Here is a 16,923-nt window from a genome sequence, read left to right as displayed (position 1 = left end):
AAGGTTCAATACTGCAATGGAAAGCATGGGATTGAGTTTAAGGGTTATTGCTCCAAGGGGGTTTCAAAAAGTTGGGGGGGGGGGGGGGGATTTTTTGTTTACCATTATTTGAAGGGCTTCCTTTTTTTTTTTAATTTTTCAAATTTCGAATTTTGAAAAGTTTCAAGAAGAAATCTTCAATTGCACAGTATTGTGCAATAGATTTGTTAGATCTTTGACCACATTAATTTTGTGACAAAAACCTATATTATGTCAAAAATTTGATCACAATCCAAATTCAGACAGAATCAAGCTTGAATATTGTGACCAAATTTGCCCCAACTGTTCAGGGTTCAACCACTGGGGTCGTATAAAGCTGCGCCCTGCGGAGCACCTGGTTAAAATAATAAATTATGTTTTTATAATAGACTAAATATTTAATTTCACTTTATAATTGTGTCCCTTTAAACTTTGAAATGATATATTTGGCTAAGATGCAATTTATTGTATTGTGCAAACAACTGCATATAAATAGTTTAGGACTCAACTTCGATTTTATTTCTATCTCTGGATTATGATGTGCACATGTTGATGAAGGTTATGAATATGCTGATGTTCAATTAAAAAATCTGGTATAAGGGGTGAATTTGTTGATTTCTAGTTTGAAAGCAATACTTGACATACATTGCTGTATAAAATCTGAAAAACCACAAAGTCGAATTAAAGAAAGGTGATCCGTAATTGTAAAAAATGAAGAAAATCATTTGACAATTTCAAAACAAAATGTTTGTTTATTCAGATAAAATGTGGGTAAATAAATAACTTTCTACACTTAACTCTTTTGGATCTGCCCCTGACAACTTATTTCAGTGTACAAAATGGCATGATTTTCTTATCAGCAGACCCTGAGCATTCAGTAAACATCCTCATATTAACCAAAAAAACGTGAAAGGTTAGTATTGTTTGCAATCTATTATATTGTATTCAAAGCTTAATTGCTTTCTATGTATATTTTTTTGTTTGGTTCATTCCTCAATATACCTTTTCTCCCTCACTGATAACGGCTTTAATGTTTACAACTCAAAAAGAAGATTACTTCCTGCATGGTCTAAAGTCACTCTTGCAAGAGGTTGTCATTTCCGTAATCTAAATTTTATGATTGATGTATACGGGATAAAATATGGTATAATGTTTACAAATCCAAATAGGGTATATAATATAAGATATGGAGCAGTTTAGAGCTTTGACATAGTATAGACATCTGTTTAGTGATGAAGATTGTATGTTGACCTGTATACTATTTTTTGTTGATTAGTTGCTGTCTATTGATGTATACCCACATGTCCTTTATTCATTTTGTTTTCACATCTGAATCAATTTGCATGCTTGAGAAATACATATTAAAATTCTGGTAGCTGTAAATTCACCTAAAAAGTTTGATACTAAATAGAAACAAATAACAAACTGAAGACGGATATTTTTTTAATTTGGTATACTTCATGGCAAACTAAATAATACACAAAGTCAATCTTTATTTGTCATTAAAAGTTGCAAACTAAAACAAGAGTAAAGCTTGAGCCATCTAAATTATATGGACATTTTGCCATCAACATGTTAAATCTAAGATGTACGAGGACAGATCTGGATAACAAACAATAAAGGGGTATACCATTTCAATATTACAACACTAACTTTTCCTCTTCTTAGCTAGAAAAATCTTTAAGCATACTCTTCACAGACAAAGCTGAGTAACTCGTTAAAAAATAGCATAGAGATATATTCATTTGTTGAATTAAAGTTTACTTTAACACAAAACACGCGGAGATTCATCACACATGGAAAAAAAGATGGTTAAAGGAACAAAGGAGAATGTCTTCTGTGTCTCAAGTGCTCAACATCCTGTAAAAATAATAAACATATTAAACTTAAAACTAAAACTACTCTTCAATAAACATTCATTTTGGTATTGAAAAATGTAAAATAATTGACTGGTTAAAACAATTCCAATTTTCTTTCCCTTGTGTTTTACACGGTTACCTTGCTTGTTTTGTAAATACGTTAGACCTGGCTATTTCTTGTTAGAATTGTTTAACGTTTGTCATTTTAGTGTCTATAACTGTTGCTACAGCTTGCTATTCATTTGGTATGAGTTTTGCTGATTGTTGAAGGCCTATAGTACCTGTAGTTGGTAACTTCTACACCATTAAGACCAGATGATTTAAGATATGATTCTTTAAATCACGTTATTAGTTGATGTATTGTATTTGACTAAACAGAAAGAATGAGTAGGAGAAATATCTGATTATATTTTGTTTATAAATCATAATCCATTTTTGTGACTTGTTTATTTTTAGTGTAGACCTGTCATTTCAATGAAACTTGCTTATACCTACCGTGCAAGCAAGACCCTCAAGGGTAGTTAAGACGCAAGGTTGTCAAGAACCACCCTTGTCTTTGTCATACTTACATTTTGTTCATGAGGAATTCCTGTAAATCCAACCTGTTGACAAGGCTTTGGGATATCAAAGACGGTAGTGTTTTTAATACCACTGGTCATTCCCATGTAACCAACATCGACTAATACATTTGGATATGTGACGTGTTCTGATACAGGTACACAGGTGTCTTTTGTGACGGACATAGTTACAGTGGCTCCTTGGAATGTGAACATGTACATGTCCACATCAATTTTCTTGTCATCAAATCCAATAAAGGTCGACTTCAACAGCTTTGCATCAGCTGGAGAAAAATTATTTAAGTATATATAATAACACATCAAAATCGCTGGGGTAAAATGGATTTAAGTACATCACATACAAAAATGTGTACATTGTAGAAATGTATTTATGGAGATCTTGCTAGGACAAATGCATCAGACATCTTTCAATCTATGTGTCTTCCTGAGCATGCATGAGATATTTGCCACTGGACTTTGTGCAAACTAACAATCAATCAAACGATGTGAACCAAACTATAGGAATTAACTAGTTCGAATAAACAAAATAAGACGGAATATAGCGCCTACATATTTTTTGTAGTTATTGGGTAATTAACATACTCCTATGTACCACTGAGGCTAGATATAGTACGTTGTGATTCTAGTTATAGTTCTACTGTTTCAGAACTAAAATAGCCACGTAGAAATATATCAAAGCCATTGCAGTATAACATTTTCAGAGGGTACAATTGTAACCATGTTAAACAAGCCCTTTGGGTAATGTGGTCTGTTTTCTACGCTTTGGTTCGTTTGTTGTCTCTGACACATTCGCCATTTCCATTCTCAATTTAATATGCTGAATATAACGTGCAGCCCCAACAAGTTAAAAAAAATTAAAGTAGGACATAAATATGGAGACTGAGTAGCTTATTCTTCAAACATTTTAATCCATAAATAGAGGTTTGGTACCATTAAAACGTTTATTCTCGCTGTAATTGTTTGCACCTGTCCTAAGTCAGGAATCTGATGTTCAGTGGTTGTCTTTTGTTTATGTGGTTCATAAGTGTTTCTCGTTTCTTGTTTTTCTTTATATAGATTAGACCGTTGGTTTTTCCGTTTAAATGGTTTTACACTAGTAATTTTTGGGGCCCTTTATAGCTTGCTGTTCGGTTTGAGCCTAGGCTCCGTGTTGAAGACCATACCTTAACCTATAATGGGTTACTTTTATAAATTGTGACTTGGATGGAGAGTTGTCTCATTGGCACTCGTACAACATCTTCCTATATCTATAGATCGCACAAGTGATATGGTACCACGGGGAAAGATTGTTTCCTTAAGATTCAACATACTTACATGGAATACAATAAAGCATTTCAGTTTTTAAAGGTACAATAACGCACTTTCCATTTGTCACGGTGTACTGCTTGCCCTGTTGTAAAATATGAATTAAGATATCTCAAAGAAATATGGTTTAAAAGTATGACGATTATATTTATCAATTTAACATTAAAGTCATAAGAAACCTCAAATTAAAAAAAATTAATTCATATGTTTTTTTTATAACTCAATGGATAGTTTTCATTATAAAACTTATGTACTGTACTTTTTTCTGAAGAAAATTCTGTAATTTGTTCATATCTAAAAGAAGTTTACTTTATATCTTAATTGCTTCCTTCCAGGAATGTACACACCCAGGAAGCAATTCCCCGACATATTTTCCGTATGCAAAGTGACCCCAGTGTAACCCATCTCGTAAAAATCCGGTGATCGCAATACGCATGGATGTCCTTAAAATAAACTATTATAAATCTGATTGTACATGTTAAACACGTGCTCTATATCCATGCTTTTTTGTTGAGTGTTGACAAACAGGTGACAATCGTTAAACTTCAAAACACGAACTTTAATTACCTGCCATATTTTCACAACAACACTGACCGATTGAAAAAAAATTGACGATTATCCGAAATTTATGCGAAAAAAAATGATAAAATCGTGCACAGAAGACTAAGTTTATGATGTTTGTATGCATTGGTTCAAGAATTGGAATAAAATTATTTTTTACCGGTCACTCGTTTATTATGACTTTAAACAATTCCATAATATTTGCTAATGATTTTCATAAATTCAGCTAGAATATATCATGATGTGTTGTTTGCGTCGCGTATCGCTTATATAATTAAGCGTAAGAGGCTGCTTTGTGTCAAATTACTTCAAGTCTGAGTGCATGCAATTATAGTCTTTCTGATATATAAGATTACCGAATAGATGTTGCTTAACTTGGATCTTAGTTATTCGAAATCTGTACTTGGTCTGAAAGGACACTATAAAACGCACCCGTTTCATACATACCATTAACTATAACAGACTAACGGACATTACATAAAAATAAAAAGATGGTGTGGATTGGCAATGAGACAACTTTTGTATTTACTCGGTCCACCAGAGCCATATCCACACAGTTTTTTTCTTCATGATGTGTTACATGCATGTGGCTTTCTCTAAGGATTTGTATGTCCATGTTTTTAAATTGTTTACAAGCTCATTTAATCATCGTTTAATATGTTTGTCGTGTACCAGCAGAAACATAAGAAACTCCAAGTGCTGGAGTGATGGTTACATCTCAACAATTCACAAATCTAGTGACATTACAAATCCTAACAATTATAGAGGAATCACAGTGACCAGTGCCATTGGAAAAGTGTTTAATAGTGTTCTAAATAGTAGGTTTGATGATTTTTTATTGAAACATTAATTAATTCATGAATGTCAATTAGGTTTTACAAAAAAAGCTAGACCGTCAGATCACATGTTTATTATAAAATGTATTTTTGATAAATATTGTAATTCAAAGGATGGAAGGGTTTATGCCTGCTTTGTGGATTTTCAGAAATTAAGCTTTCGACACAGTCATTCATACTGGTATTAAGTTGAAACTACTATCTGCGGGCGTGGGTACTTCATTTTATAATGTTATTAAACACATGTATGAATCAAGTAAATCTTGTGTTAAAATTCAAGCCAGAGTAACAGATGTTTTCCAGATAAAACTTGGAGTTAAACAAGGGGACAATTTAAGTCCCAATTTATTTAAGTTATTTATAAATGACTTGCCAGAGTATTTAAAAGAAAGTGAAGACCCTGTTATTCTTAATGGGAAACCAGTTAATTGCTTATTATACGCAGATGATTCGGTCCTTTTATCAACATCTGCTAAAGGATTGCAAACAAGACTAAACATCCTAGAAAAATATTGTAAAGATTGGTGTTTACGTGTAAATCACACCAAAACAAAGGTTCTGATATTCAACAAAGCAGGCAGACACAAAATTTACTTATGAAAATATGTTGATTGAGAGTGTTATTAATTATAAATATCTTGGTTTGCACTTTAGTGCATCAGGGTCATTTTCATATGCTCAAAATGAACTGTATAAAAAGTCCCTGAAGGCTTATTATAAAGTGTACAATAATTTATTATCACTTAATCCAAGCATAAGTACCAGCTTACATGTATTTGATCATACCATAAAACCAATACTCCTATATGGGTCTGACATATGGGGAACTTTTAATCCATTATCAGCAAGATTCAGAAATGGAACTTTACCATTTGAAAAAATCTATTCCAGTTTAAAATGTGAGCGACTACATATAAAATTTTGTAAACTTGTTTTAGGTGTTCATAAAAAATCCATGAATTTTGGAATTTTATCCGAGCTAGGACGATTCCCACTATACTATGATATGATTAAATCCATGTTAAATTACTGGTATCGCTTGGAAAATCTTGATTCCCAATTTTCTCTTCTTAAAGATGCTTATGTAACACCAAAGAATCTTTCTCATTAAAAAAAAAAAAAACATCTTGGTATGGCTCTATAAAGTCAATTCTTGAAATGATCCCAGACATCAATCATCTATCTTCACCATTACCAAAAACTAATAGCTTCAAAACTAATATGAAAAAAAAAATTAAAATCATATTTTATAGACTTTTGGAACACTGAACTGGTAAAGCATTCAGATGGTAAACTTAGAACTTATGTTACATTTAAATCAGTCTTTGGAAGAGAAAAAGATCTTTCCATTATTGGGAATTTTGAACAGAGACGAAGCTTAACAAAGCTCAGAATTTCATCACACCACTTAAGCATTGAGTCTGGAAGGTATCAGGGTACTCTCCTAAATGACAGAACTTGTACTCGTTGTAACTCCGGAGATGTGGAGGATGAATATCATTTTTTATTCCAATGTGTTAACTTAAATGATGACCGCAATCATCTATTTCAAGAGATAACTAAAAGTTGCCCCAATTTTTTAACTCTTAACGCAAGAGATAAACTGATATGGCTTATGAACACAGAAGATAGGTCTATTCTCACTGCTGCATGTAAATTTATTTCGAAAAATTGTTAATTATGTGGCTTTCTTGTCTGCTTCAGACACGAGGAAGACTGTGTAAACACCACAGCTCCCTGAGTACCGCCCCTTGGTGTCTGTTGCAGTAGGGAAACCTACACTATTCTCAATACCTATTTACTGCAGTACATGGTATTTGATGTGAATATACATGAACTTTTTCCATTTGTGTTTGTTTTTCTGCATCAGAAACGAGGAGGATTGTTAGAGCTTTTAAGATCACAATCCTAGAGCATCGTCCCTTGGTGTCTGTTGCAGCTAAACAATCATTTATTTTAAATTTTTATATTTTCAGCAAAATATAATATCAAGTAAATAAATAAATGCGGTTTGCCACATCTCTGGAGTAGCAACTCTCAAATACTTTTTTTATTTAACAAATAATACCTGTATGACTATTTCAATAGTTTATTTTACAATGTTATGTATTTAAACACTGTATGTTGTATCAATTATATATGTTATGTGTATATGCCCCCTTGGGGACCTAATTTGGAAAATAAAATTTATCTTATCTTATCTATATATATATAGAAGAATCACCATGTCAAATTTTATATAATAACAAAGCTACGATCTATTTCTTACCATTTGTACTTACCGCCGCATAATCATCGATTTGATGAATTTGAAATTTTATTCCATTAGTTACTCCCTCCCCTAGAGTGGACTGTCTTTTCCCTTTCACATCATATGCAAGTAAAAACATGGCCTGAAAATTACAAATAAGTGAATGTTATAATGATATGTATAACACAAATATTAATACTCATTACTAATTGACACACGTTAAGTAAACGTCAAGCAAAATAGTAAACTTAAACACTAGACAAATATAAAAATGTCACGGCGAAAGATGTGGTGTGATTGCCAATGAGACAACTTTCCACCAGCTTCCAAGTGAAGTTACATTTAGCAACTATATGTCACACGTGCACAGGCAGATTTAAGGGGGGGGGGATTTCGTGCGAAAAAAATTGGTTAGGTATATATCGAATCATCAAAGCATGACTGAAGCGGGTCCCCTCTTAGGCAGTCAGTGGGTGAACATTTCTGGATTCGCCGCTGTTTTGAAATTTCCATTCTGAGAGTTAGTCGAATTTAGACAGATTAAACAATAATACTCGTGTTTGGGTAAAACAATAGAGACGTTTACCCCAAGATATATTTTAAGTTATTTATTTACGATATTTCAGTGTTCTAGGATGTTTTTGGCACCTTGACTTACCACGGGTAAGATCAATAAAAAAATTACTTACCCACATCTAAAAGTTAAATCCGCCAACCAATGCGGACGGCGCAAAGCATACCCCCTGGTCCTTTTTTCAACATCATACAGTTTGTCTCTCTGCTTTTTGTCAAGTTTGGGCTTTTTTGGTGGGGGTGATGCTTGATTTATATCGTTTAGCCTTTTTGAAGTAAATCCAAACTTATGCAAACTCATGATCTACAGATTCAGTTTGAATTTTCCGCCATAATAACTTTGAATATTGTAATTTACTGAACAAAGCTGGATTCGGATACGATTGAATTTTGTACAAAATTTAAAAAAAAACGATTTCTTACTAAATTTGACAAATATGTTATAGTTATTACTATGTCATTTATTAAGAGCTATAATAAATGCAACTGTAAGTTTATTTTCCTCCGATGACAAGAAAAAAAATCGTTTATGTCCCGATTTAAGCACCAGTTATCAATCCGGATTTTCCGATTTTACCGACACCGTGACCGACTTTTAGAATGATAGGAGAAGAATGTGGTCTCTTTTGCGCTTGATTACACCTAGTAAACGAGTGCTTGAATAAAAGCGCCGATAGACATCGACAAAATCTTCGATCTTTTATCAAAGTTTTTTCTCGTGATTTAATAAAAATAAAAAGCAGATATGGGAAAATTGAAGAGGACCGGGAAATTTCAAGAGTTTTTCGGCTTCCCCGAACTTGAAAATTGACTTACCACCGGGTGACAAAGGCTAAAAAATGACTTACCCGTTGTCCTAATCCACTTACCCCGGGTAACGGGTAATGGGAATCCTAGAACACTGTATTTTTTTTTTATTTTCTATATTTAGTAAAACATGCACTCTTGTATCGCCGCACAATAGTGTAAATTCCAATGTGTTGAAGATAAATTTCGCGAAATGGATTTTCCAAAGAAACAAGTCATATATATCTTTACCTTATCCCACCTGTAACGGTGCTAATGACATTTTTTTTTAGAATAATGTCCCAAAACCAAAAAGAGGGGTATGCCACAACTACCTGTGTATAAGGAACGTACCTCTGTTCGGAAACCCTTATCCTTGACTTGGTATCCGCTTGAGAAACCTAATGTCCCTTCCATTTGTGTTGGTAAACAACATGTTGATGTCTGTGTTGGAGTTGTCGTGAAAACAAGCAAACCTAGGAGTACACTCAACATGTTAACCATCTTATGTATTACCAGATTAATGAATCGACCCGGTATATCTTTTCCTGGTTCTATTTTTAGAAATGCAGGTAAATGTCTTATGATTAGTCACATGGTGTTAGTTCCAGGTGAGTAACAATATTCAATACAAGAGCATCCTATTTTTTCAACCGTTAGCATTTTGTACTGCATGCTACCAGAGACATATAAATAAATTTAGTATACATGTCTCTGATGCTACTTCTTTTGTAAATTGAAAACAAAATTAAAATATTTTTACTTAACCAAATAGAACAATGAGACCAGTAATGAAATGAGCATATAAAAATAAAGGGGATGCAACATTTTCAAAGAAATGAACGATCACCCCGTGTACAATATAAAGAAATCCTTTAGTTATAGATTTTAAAAGTAAAATCATGATTAATCTCAAAATTTTATAGAATAGACATTATTTCTACCTATAATACATTGTACCCCAACATTCCCCAAAACATTATATCTTATTCTATTTGACTTTTTCGTATAAAGGTTAAACTTTGTGCTTTCTGAAGATCATTCAAAATAAGCATTCTTGTCATTCTTCATGATAAATGTCTGTAACAACGTGTAACCGCCATGTTGCGCATTGCCAAGAATTAGTCCGGTTTAAGGGAGGTAATCCAATCTTGTCAAGAAATTTATTTCAAGGACTGATAACTCTAGCATATATTGTTATCAATCCCACCCAGCGTGTGTGGTTAAATATCGAGGTCTGGCAATTAGCACCTTGTACTTTTTGTCGCTTATCTCCAATTTGTATCTTAAATTCATGTTATAAACATACACAACAAATTTTCTGATTATATCATGGAAATTGATAATATATCAAGAACCGACTCTGTTAACGTTTTGGATATAGTTTTCTAAATTTGTTCATAAAACCCGTTCTTATGAACGCACCTATTTTATTTAAGTTTTGATAAAATTTACATCGTGTCTTTTGTTTTAAATTTTATATTAATTTTTTTTATTTAGATTTTTTATTATCATTCTTTTTTTTCGAGGAATGATGGGGATGTGTTTACATATATGTGTGTTTGTTAATACCACTTAACATTTCACTTGTAAAATTTGTTGGTCGGTTTTGGACCTTTTTTTTTCTTTTCGCAATTTAAATCTTTGATATATAAGTTTGCCAGTTAAATAGTTATAGCTGTCCATTCTTTTGCTCATTCAATAAACCGGCAATCGTCTACGCGAGCAACATTCATCAAAGTAGTCACGTCACAAGCATAACACAAATGTGTTTTGAGTTATGATAAAAGATGATGTTAATGCCGGCAATAAGACAGCAACCCAAAGACAGAAATAACCAAACAACGTCTAGATGGCAATACTCAGTCTTATTATTCGGTCATATTATTCGCACATAAACATAAGTTGCATTTAAGGAAATAAGTGTTTTTCTCTGCGACAATATTTTTACCCAATCCAATACTATAAGTTAACGAAGGAACAAGAGGACGGTAGGCTATATTTTCGTTTTTTCTGACTTGAACGCAAACCGAAGTTTTTCAAGTCCTATAACCATAAAAGTGCAATATAATTTTCCAATTTTAATAACTCGTAAGCCTATGAACTCAAGTTGTGAATACTAGTACGCAAAATCTACTCAAAAGGGTTGTGGGATACAAGAGAAGATGGAACAATACGTTTTCAACTACTTCTATAGATCATGACATATAAAGAAGCTTAGTGTTGGTCATAAGAATAGCCCTGATTCTTCGTTGATTGATATAAAATGATAAATTATATTTAATTTTCTTATTTTTGATGTCGAAGTCCGTTGGGTCTGTCTTTCAAAAAAGAGGCTGCATACACCAAGGGGACACTGATGACTCACAAGTCGAAAAACATCTTTAAAACACTGACAACGCCATGCATGGCTAATAAGGCGTAAATTAGTTAACATATGGAGTAAAATTAAAGTACAAACTGTTTCCATTGAGAAAAAAGGGGGCAGGGGTCTTTGCCAAAAGCACCAATTAATGAGAATTGTTATCTGAAATTTTCTTTATAAAAATATTGGCATAATAAACAACTAATGAAATAAACTCGCTATGTTCGACACCAAGCAGTCTTAATTATGCAAAGTATATAGAGAACGAAATAAACCAAACTCACATTAAATCATTGAATAAATGTTAGATGCGGTGCTTAGAAAAAAAATTCTAGCAAAAAGTATCAACATTGTATCGATCGACTACCAGTTGGTTATCTCCTTATCATACATGTACTCCGCGGGAGGTTATCAAAAATCTTACTTTACAATATTACAAGTAGACAATGCAAATACTGCATACTATGAACAGATCATGGAAGTATTATATTGACATTTTACTTTCATGTTCAGATCAAGGGTATTCTAAACTGGTCAACCATATCATCTAAAGCACCACCCAAAAGTGATCTCTTAAACATCTACAAAGAAATAAACGACACACGTACTATCGTCTATTTTTAATTTTAAAGAAAGGTAATGACACTGGTCATTCTTCTTTTATGAAGAGAAATGCTGTATTTTTGCGTAAACCCCTGAGGGTTTACGCAGTATATATTGGACGATATATGTAGTCTTTCGGAACACCGGATGTTATTCGGAATACATCTGTCCTTTCTATTGCCACCTTTCATATACATGCGCAATAGCTTATCAATTGACCTGTTGAATAAGCATTAGCATCATGAGTTGCTATAGAGATGCAAAATTTATCATGACACAAGCTATGTTAATGAGCATTTGAATACTTTCTTGCACGCAATTGCAAGCTGCTAATTTACCTTACATATATCCGTAATAATTATTTTAATTAGAGTCAAACGTTGAAACCTGGTTACCAGCTGTGTTAATTCATGAGATTTATTCTGCAAACCAAGTGAACAATATGGGTTGCAAAGTTCCCATATCTTGCTACATAATGATAAATCTTTATATATTCGAGTGTATTTTAGTTATTGTACATGTATTTAAATAAATTAATTTGATTTTAAGCAAATTCATTTGACAAATGTAGATGATATAATGTATGATTTAGACTCCAGAGTGCTTCAGACACCATTATCTCTGAAGACCTATACTAAGGGTAGTCAAGTTCACCATCATGGTCTCGATAAAGGTTGGTCTAAGTAGGTGAACCATATAATTGTCAGTTTTCCTACTGACGGTCCAGTGGCGGATTCAGAGACCTCCGAAATCTTCTTTTTTGACGAAAAATGCTTTTGAGTGGGGACATATGGTGGACCCCCTCAATCCAATCCTGGGTTGGATTCCCCTTTTAAAAATGACTGGCTCCGCCCCAGAGGTCAGTGGTTCTCTGTGGACATCCCTGCTCCCTCCACTGATACAGCTAGATTGACCGACACGAAATAGTGCAATAGTGGTGAAAGTGCTTCAGAGCAGATTAATATAGACGTGTGATTTTCTAATTTCCCCTTGGTATCTTCGTTTTCTTTTTTTACACTCACATTGTTTTACACTCACATTGTTTTACACTCACATTGTTTAACACTCACATTGTTTTACACTCACATTGTTTTACACTCACATTGTTTTACACTCACATTGTTTAACACTCACATTGTTTTACACTCACATTGTTTTCGATCTCGCTGTTTTGGGGTTTTTTTTTTTGTTCTTTTTTTATTAATGTTTTGGTTGTCTTTTTAATCAATTTGTGAGATTTGATTAGAGTTAAATAACTGTAACTTTAGTATACTAAACCTATATATAAAACACGTATAACAATGTATGGTTAATTGTAACCCTTATAATTCAGTCGTTATACCGGTACTTTGCTGATCTACCATTACTTCATAAACCTTTCTATAAGAGGAGGGATTATTCTGGTAAAATAATTTATTCAACATAAACATCGTTGTAGCATTTTGTGTATATCTGTTTTATTTGTACCTTCAATAATTTTTACTTGAATAGTAATTTTACGGTATAATGATGCTAATGATAATAATTATAATAGAACTCTACTGCCAGATGCGGATTTAGAGGGTTTTTCATGTGCCCCCCCCCCCCTTTGTGGGAAAAATTTGGTTGATTCCATAGGGAAGCATGACTGGAGCGGTTCCCCTCTTAGGCAGTCATTGGTCCCCACTTATGAAAAATTATGGATCTTCCACTGAATGTGAAGTGAATGTCATAACATATATTTACGCATTTCGTCACAGTTTTTAACATTTAGAAATTTGATCACTAACCAAATATTTGACATTTTGAATTAAATGTTAAAATACATCGTAATTTATAGTGTTGAAACGATAAACAGCTTTAATTGCACTATTTAAACATAATTCGTGCACTCTTTCTTCGGCCGAGTTATTGTATAACCACCCTAAATCATGGGTTAACAAAGTGCTGGCTACTTTAACATGTTTACCAAAGTCGTGAGAACGCTAGCTGACTATTCTGGCTGTCTAGAGTTTAATCGTGTTAATGATAGCAGGCGAACATGCTTTACTACTGTAGCGTTTGGCGCCCGACTGAGAAAAAAAAATAACATCGAATATATAAGGAGTTCGTCTATTTTGAAATGGTGGAAATAGTACTCACACAGCTACTTTTGCATAGGTACTATTTCTGTACAAAAAATCTGTAATACTGGAAATTTACTTTTACAGTGGCGGATCCAGGGAGGGGGGGGGGGGGGGGTTCCGGGGGGTGCGCACCCCCCTTTATTTTTGCCGATCAATGCATTTGTATCGGGACATATGTTTTGCACCCCCCCCCCCCCCCCCTTTGCCCTGGGTGCCCTGGGTTAGCACCCCCCCTTTCGAAAATTCCTGCATCCGCCCCTGTTTTTATATTCAGTACTATTTTGTTACTTTAAAATTATTGTAATATTTAGGTACCTGTATTTTACAGTACTTAATTTGTAAGTTTGCAATTTAGGTACTACAGATATTTGGTTACTACCGTTACATTTTCAGCATTTTGAAAGTTTTTCTATTTCAAATCTTTTAAAATTATGATTTTCAAACATGGAATATTGTATTATTTCTGTACCAAAATATTTAGTACAAATCAAGTACTGTAAAATACCAGTACCTAAATATAACAATAATTTGAAAGTAAAGAAATAGTACAAAATATTAAAAGTAAATTTCCAGTACTACATATTTTTAGTACAGAAATAGTACCTATGCAAAAGTAGTTGTGTATAATAGCAATTATCTATTGAGACGAGGTATGGTCGTGGTGCACTCCGATACCTTGTATATTCTAATAGCCATAAGATAGGTGTTCATACAAGTAATAGCTTTTCTAAAAAGCTTGCCGTATTTTAGCTGATTATATTGAGATCAGTGGTTTGTGAGTAGTTTATTTTTATTGGAGTTGCACTTCAAGCAATATGAAAACATAGGACTTTTTTTCTACTAATTTGTCATTTTTGTTGTATTATTGGTGGACCTGTGTTATAATGGAAGAAGACTTAATAAAATTGAGAATGGAAATGGGGAATGATATTATAATAAAATGTATTCTGTGTCTATAATCAACTTGATAAAAATAGCATATGACCTACACATACTTTTGAGAATTACTACTTGACAAAATGGACAACAACAGAAGGCAGTGGCGGATCCAGAGGGGGACGTAAAGTGTGTACGCCCCATCCCCCCCCTTTTGCTCGTTTTCTTTTTTTAAATGATTAATCCTACGTATTATGTGAACTTTGCCATTTTCTGTGTACTCTATTATTTAATTTTTTCCCGACAATTCTTTACTTTATATAGAGATATTTTTCGCTGGAATTTACTGATTGTCAAAGTCATGTGATTCGCTATGGTGGAGATGACCAGTGCTTCGAAAAACGTCGCTCAGTCATTTTGAAATTCAAATTACAGTAACACATTGCTTAAGCTGAGGATTACAATCATGACACCTTCAAAGCGACATAGGATTGAGCAAGAACGTATTGACTTCTATTTCACTATTCCACTAAACAGGAAGTAATACTCTATAGACTATAACACTCTCATGAAAAAAGTTCCATGGCAATATTATTTACATGTACCTACGAAAACATGTTTAACCCCAAACGCCATTGTCATGATTGATATGGACTATATAAAATTGCTGTTTGGTGTGAACCAAGCTTTGCGTTGAAGACCAAACTACAACATTTAATAGTTTACTTTTATAAATTGTGACTTGGATAGACAGTTGTCTTTGGTACTTACATGTACATGTATATGAGATCCAGTAATATCTATCTACAAGATTGAGAACACATTTTTTTGTAATAAATTTAAAACATATTTAATTCTGTAATATCTGATAATATGTATCAGTTATTTGTGATTTTTCATTTGATGTGTACTCTCTGGTAATGTCAGTATCAGCATGATCAGTTGATTGGTTGTGATAAGAGAAATGGGGCAGTTTGCAATTGTCATGTGCAGTACACCACATGTGGATCTTCTTTCCCCTCTCATTTATAAAATTGTGCATGATATTTATCACAGAAACGCACCAGTATTTTGGTGAATGAAACACTTGTCATATTAAATTAAAGTCAGAGGTGGAGTTAGAGGGTTTTTCGGGGGGCCTGGGCCACCCCTTTTTTAGGAAAAATTTTGTTGTTTTTATAGGGAATCACTGAAGCATGACTGGAGTTGGCCCCTTCTTAGGCAGTCAGTGGGCTCCCGCTTATGAAAATTTCTGGATCCACCACTGAAAGTTTGAGTAAAGTTAGATAAGGATTAATGACAAGTTATGTTGAAATTTGCAGATAATGAATGAAAAATCTAGTAAATTAAAAAATAGGCACTATTATTAAAAGCTTTCCTTGCTTATTCACAAGGACATATCATATCCTCCATGCTATTCCGATCTGAGTTTTTATTCATACATGTACATACATGTAGTGTGGTGCTGTTCCAAGTAGTCTTCTTTTTTCTGTTTCTTGAGAAGTATTTGTTTTACCTGTTCAGTCACTGTAAAGTGTTACAATTCATATTTAAACGCAACACATAAATAGTGACCAAAAAGGTATGGCTATCACATGAGAGAAGCTAGAAAAAAGTCAAATGTATACATTTTAAACATTTTTGTGGGACCATGAAAATGTGGTATATAGATAGATATGCATAGATAGACCATAGAACAAATAAGCAAACAAATTCAAAGGAGATGTACATGTAAGATGAATTATGAAAAAATGAGCCATGGCCAGGGGCCCCAAACTTGACAGCATTTGGTGTTGAACAGGTAAAATGTTTGCAGTGACAATAAATATAGCCTTTGTTAGAGGTGACCCAGGTCGCCTTTCTCTAAATCAGCTATATTAAACATATTTCTGGGACGGGTTGAAAAATAAATGAAAATGACTTTAAAAAAAGCTAATAGAAATACACCAAATTTGGGAGACATCTATTTAAATGTTTGAAATAATAAGAAAGTTGACAAGAACTAAGCTTTTTCAGATAATAGAATGAAATTCAAAACAGTGTGGCTGTGGCCATTGATTGACACATTAAATTCATCCATTGACTGGGACAATTTACGTGAACGTTTGTCTGTAACGATCACTGTTCACGACGTACCTACGATAGACATTTAAACTGTGGGGTCACCAAAGGTTTCTTAACGGCTTTAATTATAAAATAATTCGAAA

The 16,923-nt window shown here is 33.3% G+C and overlaps 1 protein-coding gene across 1 annotated transcript; it reads right to left on the bottom strand.

The window, feature by feature from the left end:
- Window positions 1-1,444: 1,444 nt before the first annotated feature.
- On the bottom strand, window positions 1,445-9,321 carry LOC143056100 (ependymin-related protein 1-like). Its single transcript, XM_076229188.1, has 5 exons — window positions 9,122-9,321; window positions 7,440-7,550; window positions 3,770-3,845; window positions 2,447-2,718; window positions 1,445-1,878 (listed from the first exon to the last, which is right to left on the bottom strand). The coding sequence occupies exons 1-5, from the start codon at window positions 9,269-9,271 to the stop codon at window positions 1,831-1,833; spliced, it is 657 nt and encodes a 218-aa protein (XP_076085303.1). The 5' UTR covers window positions 9,272-9,321; the 3' UTR covers window positions 1,445-1,830.
- Window positions 9,322-16,923: the final 7,602 nt, after the last annotated feature.

Source organism: Mytilus galloprovincialis, chromosome 13 (assembly GCF_965363235.1).
Source record: "Mytilus galloprovincialis chromosome 13, xbMytGall1.hap1.1, whole genome shotgun sequence".
Classification (NCBI taxonomy): Eukaryota; Metazoa; Mollusca; class Bivalvia; order Mytilida; family Mytilidae; genus Mytilus; species Mytilus galloprovincialis.
This window is presented reverse-complemented; position numbering and strand designations above follow the sequence as displayed.

Excerpts from the sequence above, each read along its gene's own strand:
- LOC143056100 (XM_076229188.1), bottom strand. The coding sequence starts at position 9,271 with ATGGTTAACATGTTGAGTGTACTCCTAGGTTTGCTTGTTTTCACGACA. Across the intron at positions 3,846-7,439 it reads AAATCGATGATTATGCGGCG|GGCAAGCAGTACACCGTGAC; the intron begins GTAAGTACAAAT and ends ATTTTACAACAG. Across the intron at positions 1,879-2,446 it reads GAATTCCTCATGAACAAAAT|GATGTTGAGCACTTGAGACA; the intron begins GTAAGTATGACA and ends TTATTTTTACAG.